This window comes from Pinus tabuliformis, chromosome 1_2 (assembly GCF_031772625.1).
Source record: "Pinus tabuliformis cultivar Carrire ecotype Pingquan chromosome 1_2, CPIR1, whole genome shotgun sequence".
Lineage (NCBI taxonomy): Eukaryota > Viridiplantae > Streptophyta > Pinopsida > Pinales > Pinaceae > Pinus > Pinus tabuliformis.
In genome coordinates this window covers 809,189,334-809,203,748 of record NC_142298.1, presented here as the reverse complement: position 1 = coordinate 809,203,748, position 14,415 = coordinate 809,189,334, and the positions used below count along the sequence as shown (strand labels likewise).

Genomic DNA, 14,415 nt, shown 5'->3' with positions numbered 1-14,415 from the left:
CTTGTGAACATCTTGTCATACGTGTGATTTTTCACCACCCAACGATAAAAGTAAAGGTGGAATATCAACAGAGTGGCTAACGAATTAACCACGGATGGTGGGAGGTAGAAGGGTTAGGGTTTGAGACTAGGAAGCCAGGCGGATCGGCTCTTGACCAGGAGCAAGGGCCCTTGCGCCCACCTGCAGGATTTCACAACAAAACAATGCCAATTAAAGAAAGGGCAGAAGCGGAGAGTTCAAGCCAGTCTGCAAGGCTATGACTGAAATGAGCGGGGGGGAGAGATCCCCTCCTATAAGGAGATCACAGTAGGAGAGTCAAGTCGAGCCGGCACAAACGGTGGGCTTAGGAATCATGGCAAGACAGCACTGATAATGGGAGAAGCATGGCAAGCGAGATCAGGAAACAAATTTCTGCCGAGGGCAACCAAAAAACCCAGGTTCGTAGTTCCGAATAACAAATTAGAAGAGTATAGAGGGTATATGAAAGACCACGCACTTATCTGCAAGTTTATAGGAACATGGCCGTCTGAGAAAGATCTGATGAAATGGATACAACAAAAGTGGAAACCTAAAGGTCATATAGATCTTAAACTAGGGCAAAAGGGTTTTTTCACTGTAATATTTACAAACCTGGAGGATAAGGAAAGGGTTTTTGAAGAAGGACCATATTTCCTCAACAATGCAGGACTATTCATGAGGCAATGGGAAGAGTGTTATAACCCGGAAAAGGAAAGGATGCTAGCACCACCAGTTTGGGTTAGGCTTTTTGGACTCCCGATAGAGTTTTGGGATCCAGATATTTTAGAAGGAATAGGGAACTCAATTGGAACCTTTGTGAAGGTAGTAGAGACTACCAAAAGAGGCAGATACACATCTTACGCCAGGATCTGTGTGTACATGAACGTCATAGAACCATTGCCAGATCACATTGAAATAGAATACCACGATGAAGTATGGCAGCAGCCAGTTGATTAAGAACACATCCATTTCAGGTGTAGACAGTGCCATGAGTATGGCCACTTGTTTAAACGTTGTCCGCTGAATGATGGCAACAATCCAACAAATCAAGGTGCGGAGCAGAAGAGTATAGAACAGGTGAGGAAGATGAATGAAGGAAACAAGGGAGGATTCACAGAAGTACAGAGGAGAAAGAGATCCCAAAAAGGAAAGTCCAAACTCAACCCTTCCTACCCAGAAGACCATCAGAAGAGTCAGAATCAGTTTGAAATCCTGCGAGACCTAGAAATGGAAGCAGAAGGTGAAGAGGAGGAAGAAGAAACAAGAGAAGTCCGGAATGAAAACAGGAAGGAACACAAGGAAACATACAACACAGCAACGGAGAAGGAAAAAGGGAAAGAAAAAGGGAAGGAAGAAAGGGAACAAGATCAAGCCCAAGAACAGATCCAAATGGAAATAGACCCACAACAGGAACAAGAAGGAGAGGAGGAACAGATCATGAGAAAAGTTTTACAGGAATGGAAGCACCTGGATGAACGGTTTATACCAGATGATCAGAAACAACTCTATAAAGACGTATTCCAAAGATACAAGGAAAAACGAGGAAGCAGGACAACGACGCAGCCGAAGCAACTCAGATCGCAAGGAGATCAGAACACAGAAACAAGAGCCACAGGGAAAGGAGGAAGAAAAAGAGGAAGGAAACCTATGAGTGAAACCATTCAAATGGTAGGAGAGATGCTAGTGAACTCAGGGAAAGTTATACCATTGTCGAAGGTCTTCCAACAACTCTTTAAACTTTTTAAATGATCATCACAACCTGGAATATCAGAGGATTAAACAGTAAGGGAAAACAAAGGTATTTGAAAGAAAGACTCAAGAGAGATAAGCCAAATATCATGCTAATCCAAGAAACAAAATTATAGGAAAGCAAGCTAAAGGCAGTGATGGAAAATTTCAAGCCACATTATGAGATAATTGGTCAAGATGCGACAGGGAGTGCAGGGGGTGTTGCTATCCTGTGGAACCCAGAGGAAGTCCAATTTGAAGATTGGACCAGCATCCCTCGCATCCTCTCAGGAAGATTTAGACTCTTAGGATCTCAAGAATGGATTTTGATATCAAATGTATACGGGCCCCATATACAAAATGAACGCAGGGCATTTCTTCAGGACCTAGCAGTCATGTGATCTATGTATCCGGCTTCTCCATGGATAGTGGGCGGAGATTTCAATATGATAAAATCTCTAAGTGAAAAAAAGGGCAAGCTTAGAAGAACAGAGACAGATATGGAAGCCTTTGGGGACTAGATAGAAGCTCAAAGACTTGTAGACATACAGACAATAAACGAAATATATACTTGGAATAACAGGAGGGGATGCAGACAACATATCGCCTCCAGATTAGATCGATTCCTACTGTCAGAGCAGATTATGAATTGGGACATTTTCATTGAAGCTGAAATTCTTCCGGGAATGGGATCGGATCACTCGCCGATTAAAGCAGAAATGGATATAAAAGCCAGTCCAAAGAGAAAGCCCTTCAGATTCGAAGCATTTTGGCTCAGAGATAAAAACTTTATGAAGAAGGTGGAAGACTGGTGGAAACAAAGTAGCTAGAAAGGAAGAAACAAAATGCAAACGTTCCAGATGAAACTGAAAGACTTGAAAGGGAACATTAAGAAATGGAACAAGGAAGAATTCGGACATATTCTCAAAGATAAGCAGATGCTAGAACAGAAGATGAAGCAAATCCAACAAGAAATAATAAACACCGGGAGAAGTGAAGATCTGGCTAAAGAGGAAGGAATCCTAATAGGGCAACTAGAAGAGAGGCAAAAACAAGAAGAAATCTTGTGGAGGCAAAAATCCAGGGTGAACTGGTTAAGGGAAGGGGAACGGAATACAAAGTTCTTCCACCAAGCAATGATCCAAAGAAGGCAAAGAAATCGAATCTTTTCCATTAAAAATGATGCAGGAACAAGAGTTATGGAGCATGAGGAAATAGAACAAGTCTTGGTGCAGCATTTTAAGGATCTTCTCACGGAACCAAGAGTCGACCGAGGGGAAGCCATTGGAAGAATTTGCAATGAGATTCTGAGCAGGATAACTAGAGAACAAAATCTGGCATTGATGAGGGCAGCCACTTTGGAAGAAGTAGAAGAGATAGTGAAGGGAATGAAAAAGAATAAGGCCCCAGGCCCAGATGGATTCACAACGGAATTCTATCAAGCCGGTTGGGACTTCCTAGGCCAAGACATCCTGGATGTTGTGGAAGAGTCAAGAAGGAACCAAAAGGTATGTACAAGTCTAAAATCAACCCTTTTATCCTTAATCCCTAAAGAAGCTAAGTCAGAAGTTCCCCAGGGTTTTAGACCGATTGCCTTATGTAATGTGATATATAAGATCATAGCCACCCTAATGGCTAAAAGACTCAAGCCTCTGTTATCAAGTATTATATCCCCGGAGCAAACTGGCTTCGTTGAAGGTCGTCAAATCTTAGATGGGCTAGTGGTCTCCCAAGAAGTGGTTCATTCTTTAAAAGTAAAAAAGGAAGTAGGTATGATGATTAAACTTGATCTATCTAAAGCCTATGACCATCTAAACTGGAATTACCTGAGAGAAGATTTAAGAGCTTTTGGCTTCTGCAATAGATGGATAGAATGGATATCGGCCATGATCTCGTCTACCAATTTCTCCATCCTGGTGAATGGTACCCCCTCCCAGACCTTTAAAGCATCCAGAGGTCTCTGTCAAGGGGACCCTCTATCCCCTTTCCTTTTCATCATTGCGGTAGAAGGGTTAGGAAGATATATCAAAAAAGAAGTCAGAGAAAAGAAGCTCAAAGGAATCAAAATTTGGGGAAATTGTTGGAAATAATACTGAGAGGGCAGGTGAATCAGTATTATCTAATTCTTTTAATAAATCTTCTTTATTTGTTCTTTGAATTATTTTTGCATGTCAGTACCATAAAATAATGAGCATGAACAAAAGAAAACAGATAGTCACACCAAAGAACACAAGATGTAAGGTGGAAACCCAATGTGGGTGAAAACCACCTGCTGCAATATGTCTCTATCTTCTTTCAAATTAGAAACTCCTTTTACAATGGTTTTGTACTGGTGCAGTCCTTTACCAGTACGCAGGCTGCAACCTGCAGAGAGCTACAACTCTCTCTCTCGTTTTCCAGTCTCTCCTAGAAGGGAGCTACAACCCCCTACTTCTTTTCTTACAAGGACCACTTTTCATAAATTTTCAAACTGGATCCATAAGCATCAAATGATCATCAAGTATAAGAGAATCACCCAATCAACTGTAGTAACCAGATCAATAATAATAGGACCAAATCCAGAACACAACAATGATAAACAAAGATCTTAAGAGAAGTAAGCACCCTGCTCAACTGCTCGCCTGCTTACGTAAGCACCCTGCTCAACTGCTGGCCTGCTTACTGTACTCACCCTGCTCAACTACTTGCCTGCTTACAGTATGCACCATGCTCAACTGCTAGCCTGCTTATGTACGCACCCTACTCAACAGCTAGCCTGCGTACCTTGCTCTAAGTCCATTGAACTGCCTGCGGACCTCCGCACCTGCAACCCTTCTGTGCCTACGTACCGGCGCACCTGAAACGCTTCGTTCCTACATATGTACGCACTTTTCTCTCACTGTACCTACGTACCTTCGGGCATAGATGATTTCAAGACTTCAGAAATAACCCAGACAGTCAGATCTACAGATCTGAACATGCGCCGAAGAGATCTCGGTCCATCAGTAGATTCGCCTTATTTAGATCTAGACCAGATCTAGCCCTCATAAGATATTCAACCAAAAACATGCTCAAGCCAAATGATCTCCTTTGCTTTATATAGGAAAGCTCTTCCTTAAAACATGGATCAATACCACGAGCCGACACCATAATAACCCAATACCGTCGGCTAAATACCAAGAGTAAAACATAAGAAAACCCCACATGTGAATTTCTTTGCCTTGAAATGTGTGCACTGGGGGTACGCACCTCCTGAACGGGATAACTGCGGGTATGTACGCACTTTATGTAACACTGACCTGCGTGTACGCACCTTATGTAAGGTGTACCTGCGTACCCCTTATTTTCTTCAATATTTGATAGCTGATCATCAATCTCTGCTGCTGACTTGAAGTACTGTGATCTATCACCTGAATGGGTTGCCATCAAGGACAACACTTTAGCCATAATGCCAACAATCTCCCCCTTTTGACTTGATGGCAACCTCAAAGCTTCAGCTCCATTCTTCCCCTTTGACATCAAGGGCAAAGGGTTATGCTCCCCCTAAGAACATGCTCCCCCTGATCATGAACCAGATCTGCAACGAAGAACCATAATCCACCATGAAAGAGATAGAGACATATTGCAGCTACTTCCAAGATCTCCTTCTGCACATCCTCCATAATGCCAACAATGCATTATATGCTCCCCCTGAACCTATACCATCAATCAGAAGAGGTTCAACAACAAGATGATGCATCAACAACCCCCAGCTTTTTCCTGAGGTATTCAAAAGTGTCCCTGGGCAATGGTTTGGTGAGAATATCAGCAACTTGTTCCTTAGAAGGAACATACTCCAACTTGACCTTCTGTTCAAGCACTTGTTCCCGGAGAAAATGGTACTTGATTGGTATGTGCTTGGTTTTTGAATGCATAACAGGATTCTTTGAGATGCTGATTGCACTTGTGTTATCACATAAGATGGGGATTGGTGGTGTACAAGTGATTTGAAAATCCTGCAAAGTCTGCATCATCTAAAGGAGTTGGGTGCAACAAGATGCAGCAGCAACATATTCCACTTCAGCTGTAGACAAGGAAATTGAACTCTGTTTCTTGCTGAACCAAGATACCAGTCTGGAACCCATAAAGAACGCACCACCACTTGTGCTTTTCCTGTCATCCACGCTTCCGGCCCAATCTGCATTTGTATAAGCATGAAGTGTAAGATCTGTATCTCTAGGATACCATAAGCCATAATTTTGAGTCCCTTGAAGATATTTGAAAATTCTCTTCACTGCCTGAAGATGAGTCTCCTTCGGATTTGTCTGAAATCTTCCAACTATTCCAACTGCATGCATGATGTCCGGTCGGGTACCTGTCAAATAAAGTAAACTTCCAATCATAGATCTGTAGGTTGGTTGATGTACTGCTGCAGATTCATCATTTTCACTGAGGCTACATCCTGTGACCATGGGTGTACATACTAGCTTTGCATCTTCCATACCATATTTCTTCAAAATCTGTATGAGATACTTGGTTTGAGATAAAAAGATTCCTCCTTCTTTTTGTTGGATTTGCAAACCAAGGAAATATGTCAGTTCTCCTAGCAAGGACATTTCAAATTCTTTCTGCATGACCAAGGAAAAACTTTGACTCATAGCTTCTTCATTGCTCCCAAAAATAATGTCATCTACATACACAACAAGTATTAGCAATTTGTCATTTTCAACTTTTATATAAAGATTGCTATCTGCTGATCCTTTTGAAAAGCCTTGTTGATGAAGATATTTGTCCAAACGGTAGTACCAAGCCCTTGGAGCTTGTTTGAGACCATAGAGAGCCTTCTTCAATATGCATACAAGATTTGGATCATTTCCAAGAATGAACCCATATGGCTGTTCAATGTACACTTCTTCTTCCAAGTCTCCATTCAGAAAGGCTGATTTCACGTCCATTTGAAATACTTTGAATTTTTGAAAACTTGAGAGAGCAAGGAACATTCGGATGGCCTCAAGTCTTGCAACAGGAGCAAAGGCTTCTTCAAAGTCTATTCCTTCTTGCTGCGCATACCCTTTACAAACAAGTCTGGCTTTGTTTCTAATTACTTCTCCATTTTCATTCAATTTATTTTTGAAGACCCATTTTGTTCCGATAACATTCTTATCTTTTGGTCTAGGAACTAGCTCCCAAGTGTTGTTCTTTTCGATCTTCTCAAGTTCTTCATCCATTGCTTTCACCAACATTCATCTTCGCATGCCTCTTTCACATTTTGTGGTTCAGTAGAAGAGAGTAATGCCAAATAGCTTGAAGCTTCTGCAATTGTTCTTCTTGTTTGTACACCTGCTTCTTTCTGCCCCATAATCTGAGATTCTGGATGATTCTTCTGAACATATCTGGATGGTGTCTTTTCTTCTATTCTTGTTTGCTCCTCTGGTTCTTCTTGAGGTTCTTCTTGAGGTTCTTCTTCTTCATCATTCTGTCGTTGGGGGTAGCCTTCATCTTCTTCGATGTCTTCATGATGTACTTGCCTAGGAATGTATCCCTTCTCATCAACCACTACATCAATGCTGTCAACAATTCTTCCAAGTCTTTTATTGTAGCATTTGTATGTTTTGCTATGTGGAGAGTAACCAAGGAGAATGCCTTCATCTGCTCTAGGTTCAAGTTTGCCAAGCTGCTCATCAGTATTCTTGATATAGCATTTGCTCCCAAAGATTTTGAAGTGCTTTACTGAAGGAGTCCTACCACTCCAGAGCTCATGAGGAGTTTGAGTGCTGTTCACCCGGACATTTGTTTTGTTGAGAATAACAACTGCAGCATGTGCAGCTTCACCCCAGAAAGTTGCGGGAGTTCCTGACTCATCAAGCATAGCACGAGCCATTTGTTGGATTGTTCTGTTCATTCTTTCCACAACTCCATTTTGCTGAGGAGTTCTTGCTATAGAGAATTCTCTTCTTATCCCATGTTCTTCACAGAAATCAAAAAATTCATTTGAAGTAAATTCCCCGCCTCTGTCGGATCTGAGGCACTTAATTTTGTGACCTGATTCATTTTCAACCAAGGCTTTGAAGGATTTGAATTTTTCGAATGCTTCATATTTGTGCTTCATAAGTCCTAACCAGACAAACCTGGAGAAATCGTCAATGAATAATATCAAGTATTCTTCTCCTCGAGGTGTTCTTTTCCTGAAAGGACCACATGTATCTGTATGTACTAGCTCAAGAGGCATGCTAGCTGATCCTTCTTTCTCTGGAAAGTTAGTTCTGGTTTGTTTTCCAAACTGACATGATTTGCATATGGTGTTGTCAGGAATTTTGATATCTGGAAGATCGCGAACTGCCTGATATTTGCATGCTTTCCTTATTTGTGAAAAGCTTAGATGTCCCAACCTCTGATGCCATAACCAATGCTCATCATCCTTGCTCAGATAGCATTGTTGTTGTCCTTCTTCAAATATGTACAGATTATTTGGAGTTCTTTTGCCTTTGATCACTGTTTTACATGTATCAAGATCACGAACAAGACATCCATTTGATCTGAATATAACCTCGGTTCTTTGATCACACATCTGGCTGACACTTAGAAGATTATGCTTCAATCCATCAACATACAAAACATTTCCAGCCTTGACCTTTTCTTTTAACTGAGCAATGCCTTTTCCTTTTATAGTTGTAGGAGTACCATTTCCAAAAGAGACTTTCTTTTCCTTTTCTAGAGTAGAGTAAGACTCAAGTTTTTCTTTATCACCTGTCATATGCTTCGAACATCCACTATCAATGTACCATAGATTTTCCTGTCCTTCTGCATAAAATGCTATCCCACATATTTTTGTTTGAGGTTCCTTTATTCTCCATGTTTTGGTGCTTGAGGCTTGTTCCTTTTTCTGCTGAAACCTGCTCCTGCATTCAGAGTCTTCATGACCAAAGTTATTGCAAATAGAACATTCAACTTCATTTTCAAGAACCGAAAAGTTGTTATAGGTTCTTTTTGTAATCCCCGTCATACTTCTTTGTTTTTGAGCTTCCCTAGTCATGATCGTTTTATATGCAACACATTGAGCTGCTTTGTGACCAAAGTTATGGCAAGAAAAGCATTGTCCATTGAAGAAACTTCTGCGGTTATCGAATCTACCAGCCAATTGATTGTAATTTCTATTGTCATCTATTCTTGAACCAAATTGAGAAGATTTTACCTGTGGCTGGTTGTAGCTTTTGTTCACCCTTAAGATGGATTTCCCTTGATAATTTCTGTTTGTAATTCGTCCCTGCTTTACCTGATGATCTTCATTGTGCTTTTGCTCATTTCTTCTTGCTGCATCAAGAAAACTTTTTGAGGTGGATGCTTGAGAAGTTTCTCCATTATAGCCCAGACCTGTCTTGTTTAGTGGAGACCGCTGCACATTGATAATCTCATCCAAAGTTTCAGATCCTTTGACAAACTTGAGATTAATATCTTTTGTTTTCTCAATCTCTTTTCTAAGACCAACAATTTCACCTTCTAATTTTTCAAGATGTTTTTCCTTTTCATCAATTTGAAATTGTAGAGTATCAATGATCATGTTCTTTTCTTCTATACATCTCTTGAGTCTAGTAATTTCATCATAAAGGTTATCCACATTTATAGCATCCATATAATCATCATCTTCAAATGCCATTAACAACTTATATTCATTACCTTGTTCATCTTCATCACTGTTTGATAGACCATCACTATCTTCATGAGTGTAGTAGCTTTTCTTATTTGCATTCTGTTTCTTGTTCCATCTAACAGGTTCCTTTCCTTTATCCTTATAAGGAAATTTTGCAGCATAATGACCTACTCTTCCACAAGGAAAGCATTTAAAAGGTAACTTACCTCTGAACCTTCCAGAACCCCTTTGAAGATTTCTGACAAAATTTGATTCTTCTTCCTCTTCTTCTGGGACGTGGCTCACTTCATAATAATCTCCTTTGCCTGATGCCTTGAAAGGAGCTTCTCTTCTGTCTGATGGACCTCCCTTTCTCATTTCATAAGCAGTTAGAATTCCATGTAGCTGAGACATAGTAAGAATTCGTAGATTTTCCTTTTCTTCTATTGCAGATACTTTAGAATCAAACTTGGGGGACAATGATCTTAGAACCTTTTCAACTACAATAGCCTCTTTTATTTCTTCACCCAAATTTTTCATACAGTTAACAACCTCATCTACCCGAAGAAAATAGTTAGCCACACTTTCATCATTATACATTTTGAGAGTCTCATACTGAATTCTGAGAGTTTGAAGTTTAGCACGCTTTACCTGTTCATCTCCTTCATAGCTCGTGACAATTTTGTCCCATATCTCTTTTGTGGATTTATAGTGCATTACCTTCATGAATTCTGATTGAGATATACATCCTAATAGAGTACTGACTGCTTTCGCATTTGTTTCATACTTCATTTTCTCGGCTGCATCTGTAGGAGTAGCTGAAGGAAAAGCGTAGCCTGTCTCTACAATGTCCCAAACTTCTGTACCAAGAGATTGAAGATAGGCAGTAACTCTTACCTTCCAATAATTGAAGTTTGTCCCATCAAAAACCGGTGGCCTGATTGATGCTTCTCTCTCGTAGTTGCTCATGATGAACGATCTACCTTCAAGCGATCAAGCTTCTCTGAAGGACCTGCTCTGATACCAATTGTTGGAAATAATACTGAGAGGGGGGGTGAATCAGTATTATCTAATTCTTTTAATAAATCTTATTTATTTGTTCTTTGAAATATTTTTGCATGTCAGTACCATAAAATAATGAGCATGAACAAAAGAAAACAGATAGTCACACCAAAGAACACAAGATGTAAGGTGGAAACCCAATGTGGGTGAAAACCACCTGCTGCAATATGTCTCTATCTTCTTTCAAATTAGAAACTCCTTTTACAATGGTTTTGTACTGGTGCAGTCCTTTACCAGTACGCAGGCTGCAACCTGCAGAGAGCTACAACTCTCTCTCTCGTTTTCCAGTCTCTCCTGGAAGGGAGCTACAACCCCCTACTTCTTTTCTTACAAGGACCACTTTTCATAAATTTTCAAACTGGATCCATAAGCATCAAATGATCATGAAGTATAAGAGAATCACCCAATCAACTGTAGTAACCAGATCAACAATAATAGGACCAAATCCAGAACACAACAATGATAAACAAAGATCTTAAGAGAAGTAAGCACCCTGCTCAACTGCTCGCCTGCTTACGTAAGCACCCTGCTCAACTGCTGGCCTTCTTACTGTACTCACCCTGCTCAACTGCTTGCCTGCTTACAGTACGCACCCTGCTCAACTGCTAGCCTGCTTATGTACGCACCCTGCTCAACTGCTAGCCTGCGTACCTCGCTCTGAGTCCATTGAACTGCCTGTGGACCTCCGCACCTGCAACCCTTCTGTGCCTGTGTACCGGCGCACCTGAAACGTTTCGTTCCTGCGTATGTATGCACTTTTCTCTCACTGTACCTGCGTACCTTTGGGCATAGATGATTTCAAGACTTCAGAAATAACCCAGACAGTCAGATCTACAGATCTGAACATGCGCCGAAGAGATCTCGGTCCATCAGTAGATTCGCCTTATTTAGATCTAGACCAGATCTAGCCCTCATAAGATATTCAACCCAAAACATGCTCAAGCCAAATGATCTCCTTTGCTTTATATAGGAAAGCTCTTCCTTAAAACATGGATCAATACCACGAGCCGACACCATAATAACGTAATACCGTCGGCTAAATACCAAGAGTAAAACATAAGAAAACCCCACATGTGAATTTCTTTGCCTTGAAATGTGTGCACTGGGGGTACGCACCTCCTGAACGGGATAACTGCGGGTATGTATGCACTTTATGTAACACTGACCTGCGTGTACGCACCTTATGTAAGGTGTACCTGTGTACCCCTTATTTTCTTCAATATTTGATAGCTGATCATAAATCTCTGTTGCTGACTTGAAGTACTGTGATCTATCACCTGAATGGGTTGCCATCAAGGACAACACTTTAGCCATAATGCCAACAGAAATAACCTTCCTATTAACCATCAGCAGTTTGTGGACGACATAATGTTGTTCTGTAATGTGTCTCTCAGAGAAGCCCGCAGAATCAAAACAATCTTAGACCTTTTCATGACTGCTTCAGGTACCCAAATTAATAATGATAAATCCTGTACTTATTTCTTTAACACTGCTGGAAACATTTGAAATTTCTTGACTAGAACCTTGGGTTTCTGCTCAGGGGAGCTTCCTACCAGATATCTTGGAACACCTCTAGCCCTAAACCCTTTGAGGATCTCAAACTGGCAGCAAACTATCTGGAAAATTGCTAGAAGATTAGATAATTGGTCTTTCAGAACTCTAAACTTCGCGAGCAGAGTAGTTTTAGTTAAGGCAGTGCTCCAATCTATACCTACTTATCAATTATCAGCAATGGCAGCCCCAAAAGGAGCATGTGCAAAGATGACAGATATTTTCAAAAAAATTATATGGGGAAGCCAGAAGAATCAGAGAAAATGGTCCTTGGTATCCTGGAAAGATTTAGTGAAATGTAAGATGGAAGGAGGATTAGGACTCAGAGATCCCTATGTTCTAAATCAGGCAATGGGAGCCAAGCTGTGGTGGTGGTGGCTGAATGGAGGGAACGACCTATGGAAAAGAATATGGACAAACAAATACAAGATGCCTACAAAACCAGAGGAAATCCTGAGGGTAAGGGAGACACCGAAAGGGTCGACAATATGGAATCTAGCCAGGCTCAGCAAAGATTTGATATCCCAACATGCTTTCTGGGAAGTCAAGGATGGCAGCTTAGCAAGATTTTGGGAGGAGGCCTGGCAGCAAAGAGAAAAAATGAATAACCTGCAAGCTCTAACGGACATAGGTCAAGAAGCAGCGGAGAAAGGAATGTATTTAGTTAGGGACTTCTGGAAAAGGGAGAGCCAGGATGAGGCTTGGAGAATCTGGAAAAGCCCAGAAGAATGGATGGAACAAGTAGCGGGAGAGCAAAAAGAGGCATATCAAAAGGAAATGCAAACAAGGAGAATCCCCATAAGATCTGGTCCAGACATTCTAAGATGGGGACACACAATAAAAGGGAATTTTTCTATTAAAGAGGCTTACCATATTCTAAATACTAGTGAGCCAGAGGATACGGTAAATACCTGGAAACTAATATGGAATAGTAACTGGTGGCCGAAAGTAGCCCATTTCATATGGCTGGTGATCAAAGGCAAAATCTTGACTTGGGACCAACTCCAAAAGAGAGGCATTCAGGGCCCCCCCAGATGCCCTCTATGCAAACAAGAACAGGAAACACAAGAACATCTACTTAACTCATGTTCAGAAGCCCAGCAGCAGTGGGAAGAGGTTAGGAGGCTGTTTGGAAAATCCCATAGAGACCAACAAAGCATCAAGAACACTATTAAAATTTGGGGAAGGGGTCAATTCACGAGTCCAGTGGTAGAACGCGCTTGGAGCCTGGCAGCGGGGATGAATATGTGGATGATCTGGAAGGAAAGAAACAGAAGAATCTTCCAAAACAAAGAAATGACAAAAAACCAGATTTGGGAAAAAACCTTAAGCCATATCCGTGAAACCATTTTAACGGATAATTGGAATGGAGAAGACTGGGAAGTGACATAGGAAGAGGAACAGATTCTAAGGAGACTAAACCTGAACCAAGGAATGGTTGCTCCCCAGTTATGGAAAGAACCCAGGACAAGGTGTAATGACAATAAGCATTTTTCCCATCCAGCAGCTGGATTCATAAAGCTAAACTTCGATGGTGCCTCCAAAGGAAACCCTGGCCCAGCAGGGATGGGAGGGTTGTTTAGGGATGATCAAGGAAGAATGAAATGGATATATGCAGACAATGGTGGCTTTATGAGTAACAACGAGGCGGAACTGATGGCAGTTCGTCAAGGGTTACAGATAGCTATCAGAAATGGATATAATAACTTGGAAGTGGAAGGTGACTCCCAGATGGTTGTACAAATTCTCAAAAAATTAAATAATGGAGCATCATGGGACAAAGTTTCGCAGAGCTGGAGAACGGCCAGCCTCATCCAAGAACTAGAAGTTATCCTAAGAAGATTTGAATACATGACTATCAAGCATGTTAGAAGAGAGGCTAACAGAGCAACAGACCTCCTGGCGAACTGGGGAAGCCAGGAAAAAAGAAGGAAAATAGATAGTAAATGGAAGATGCATGCTAAAGACTCAGGTCTAGAACAGCTAAGTATGATCCTCAATCAGGACAATCATGAAGCCATGACCCAAAGGCAGTAGAGACAGATGGCACCCGATCGGGATGAGGAGCAGGGTGGTTGAGGAGGACAAGAGTAATCATTACAAGGCAAGGAGAGTAGGAGGTGCCTGCAGGCATAAGATCACTCTCCCAAACAAATTAATGATTACCAAGCCGACACATGATACAAGAAACCGGAGTGGGAAAGGTGGAAGGTGGATGATTAGAAATAGTGGAGGCGGTAAAGGCAGAAAGAGCAGGGTGGTGAAAGAAAATTATATGAAGGTGATGGACGACAGAAGAAAGGGCATTCCTGGTGAGGCAAAGAAGGAGAAGAGCGGGTTGCAACCAACAGGAATTAGTTGGGAGGTGTGCGCCCTCGGGTATGTGCCTTCTGAAACCTATGTTCTCTCATTATCTATCTCTGTAGGTAGTATGGATATGCTATATCATAGTGAAATCCCTGGTAATGATA

The 14,415-nt window shown here is 41.3% G+C and overlaps 2 protein-coding genes across 2 annotated transcripts; both read left to right on the top strand.

Annotated features, from left to right (window-relative positions):
- Positions 1-372: 372 nt before the first annotated feature.
- On the top strand, positions 373-975 carry LOC149208366 (uncharacterized). Its single transcript, XM_089398318.1, has one exon. The coding sequence runs from the start codon at positions 373-375 to the stop codon at positions 973-975; it is 603 nt and encodes a 200-aa protein (XP_089254444.1).
- Positions 976-2,591: 1,616 nt separating this feature from the next.
- On the top strand, positions 2,592-13,287 carry LOC149208365 (uncharacterized). Its single transcript, XM_089398317.1, has 4 exons — positions 2,592-3,254; positions 11,747-11,837; positions 11,934-12,847; positions 13,132-13,287. Exons 1-4 carry the CDS (start codon positions 2,592-2,594, stop codon positions 13,285-13,287), a joined length of 1,824 nt encoding a protein of 607 aa, XP_089254443.1.
- The last annotated feature ends 1,128 nt before the right edge of the window (positions 13,288-14,415 follow it).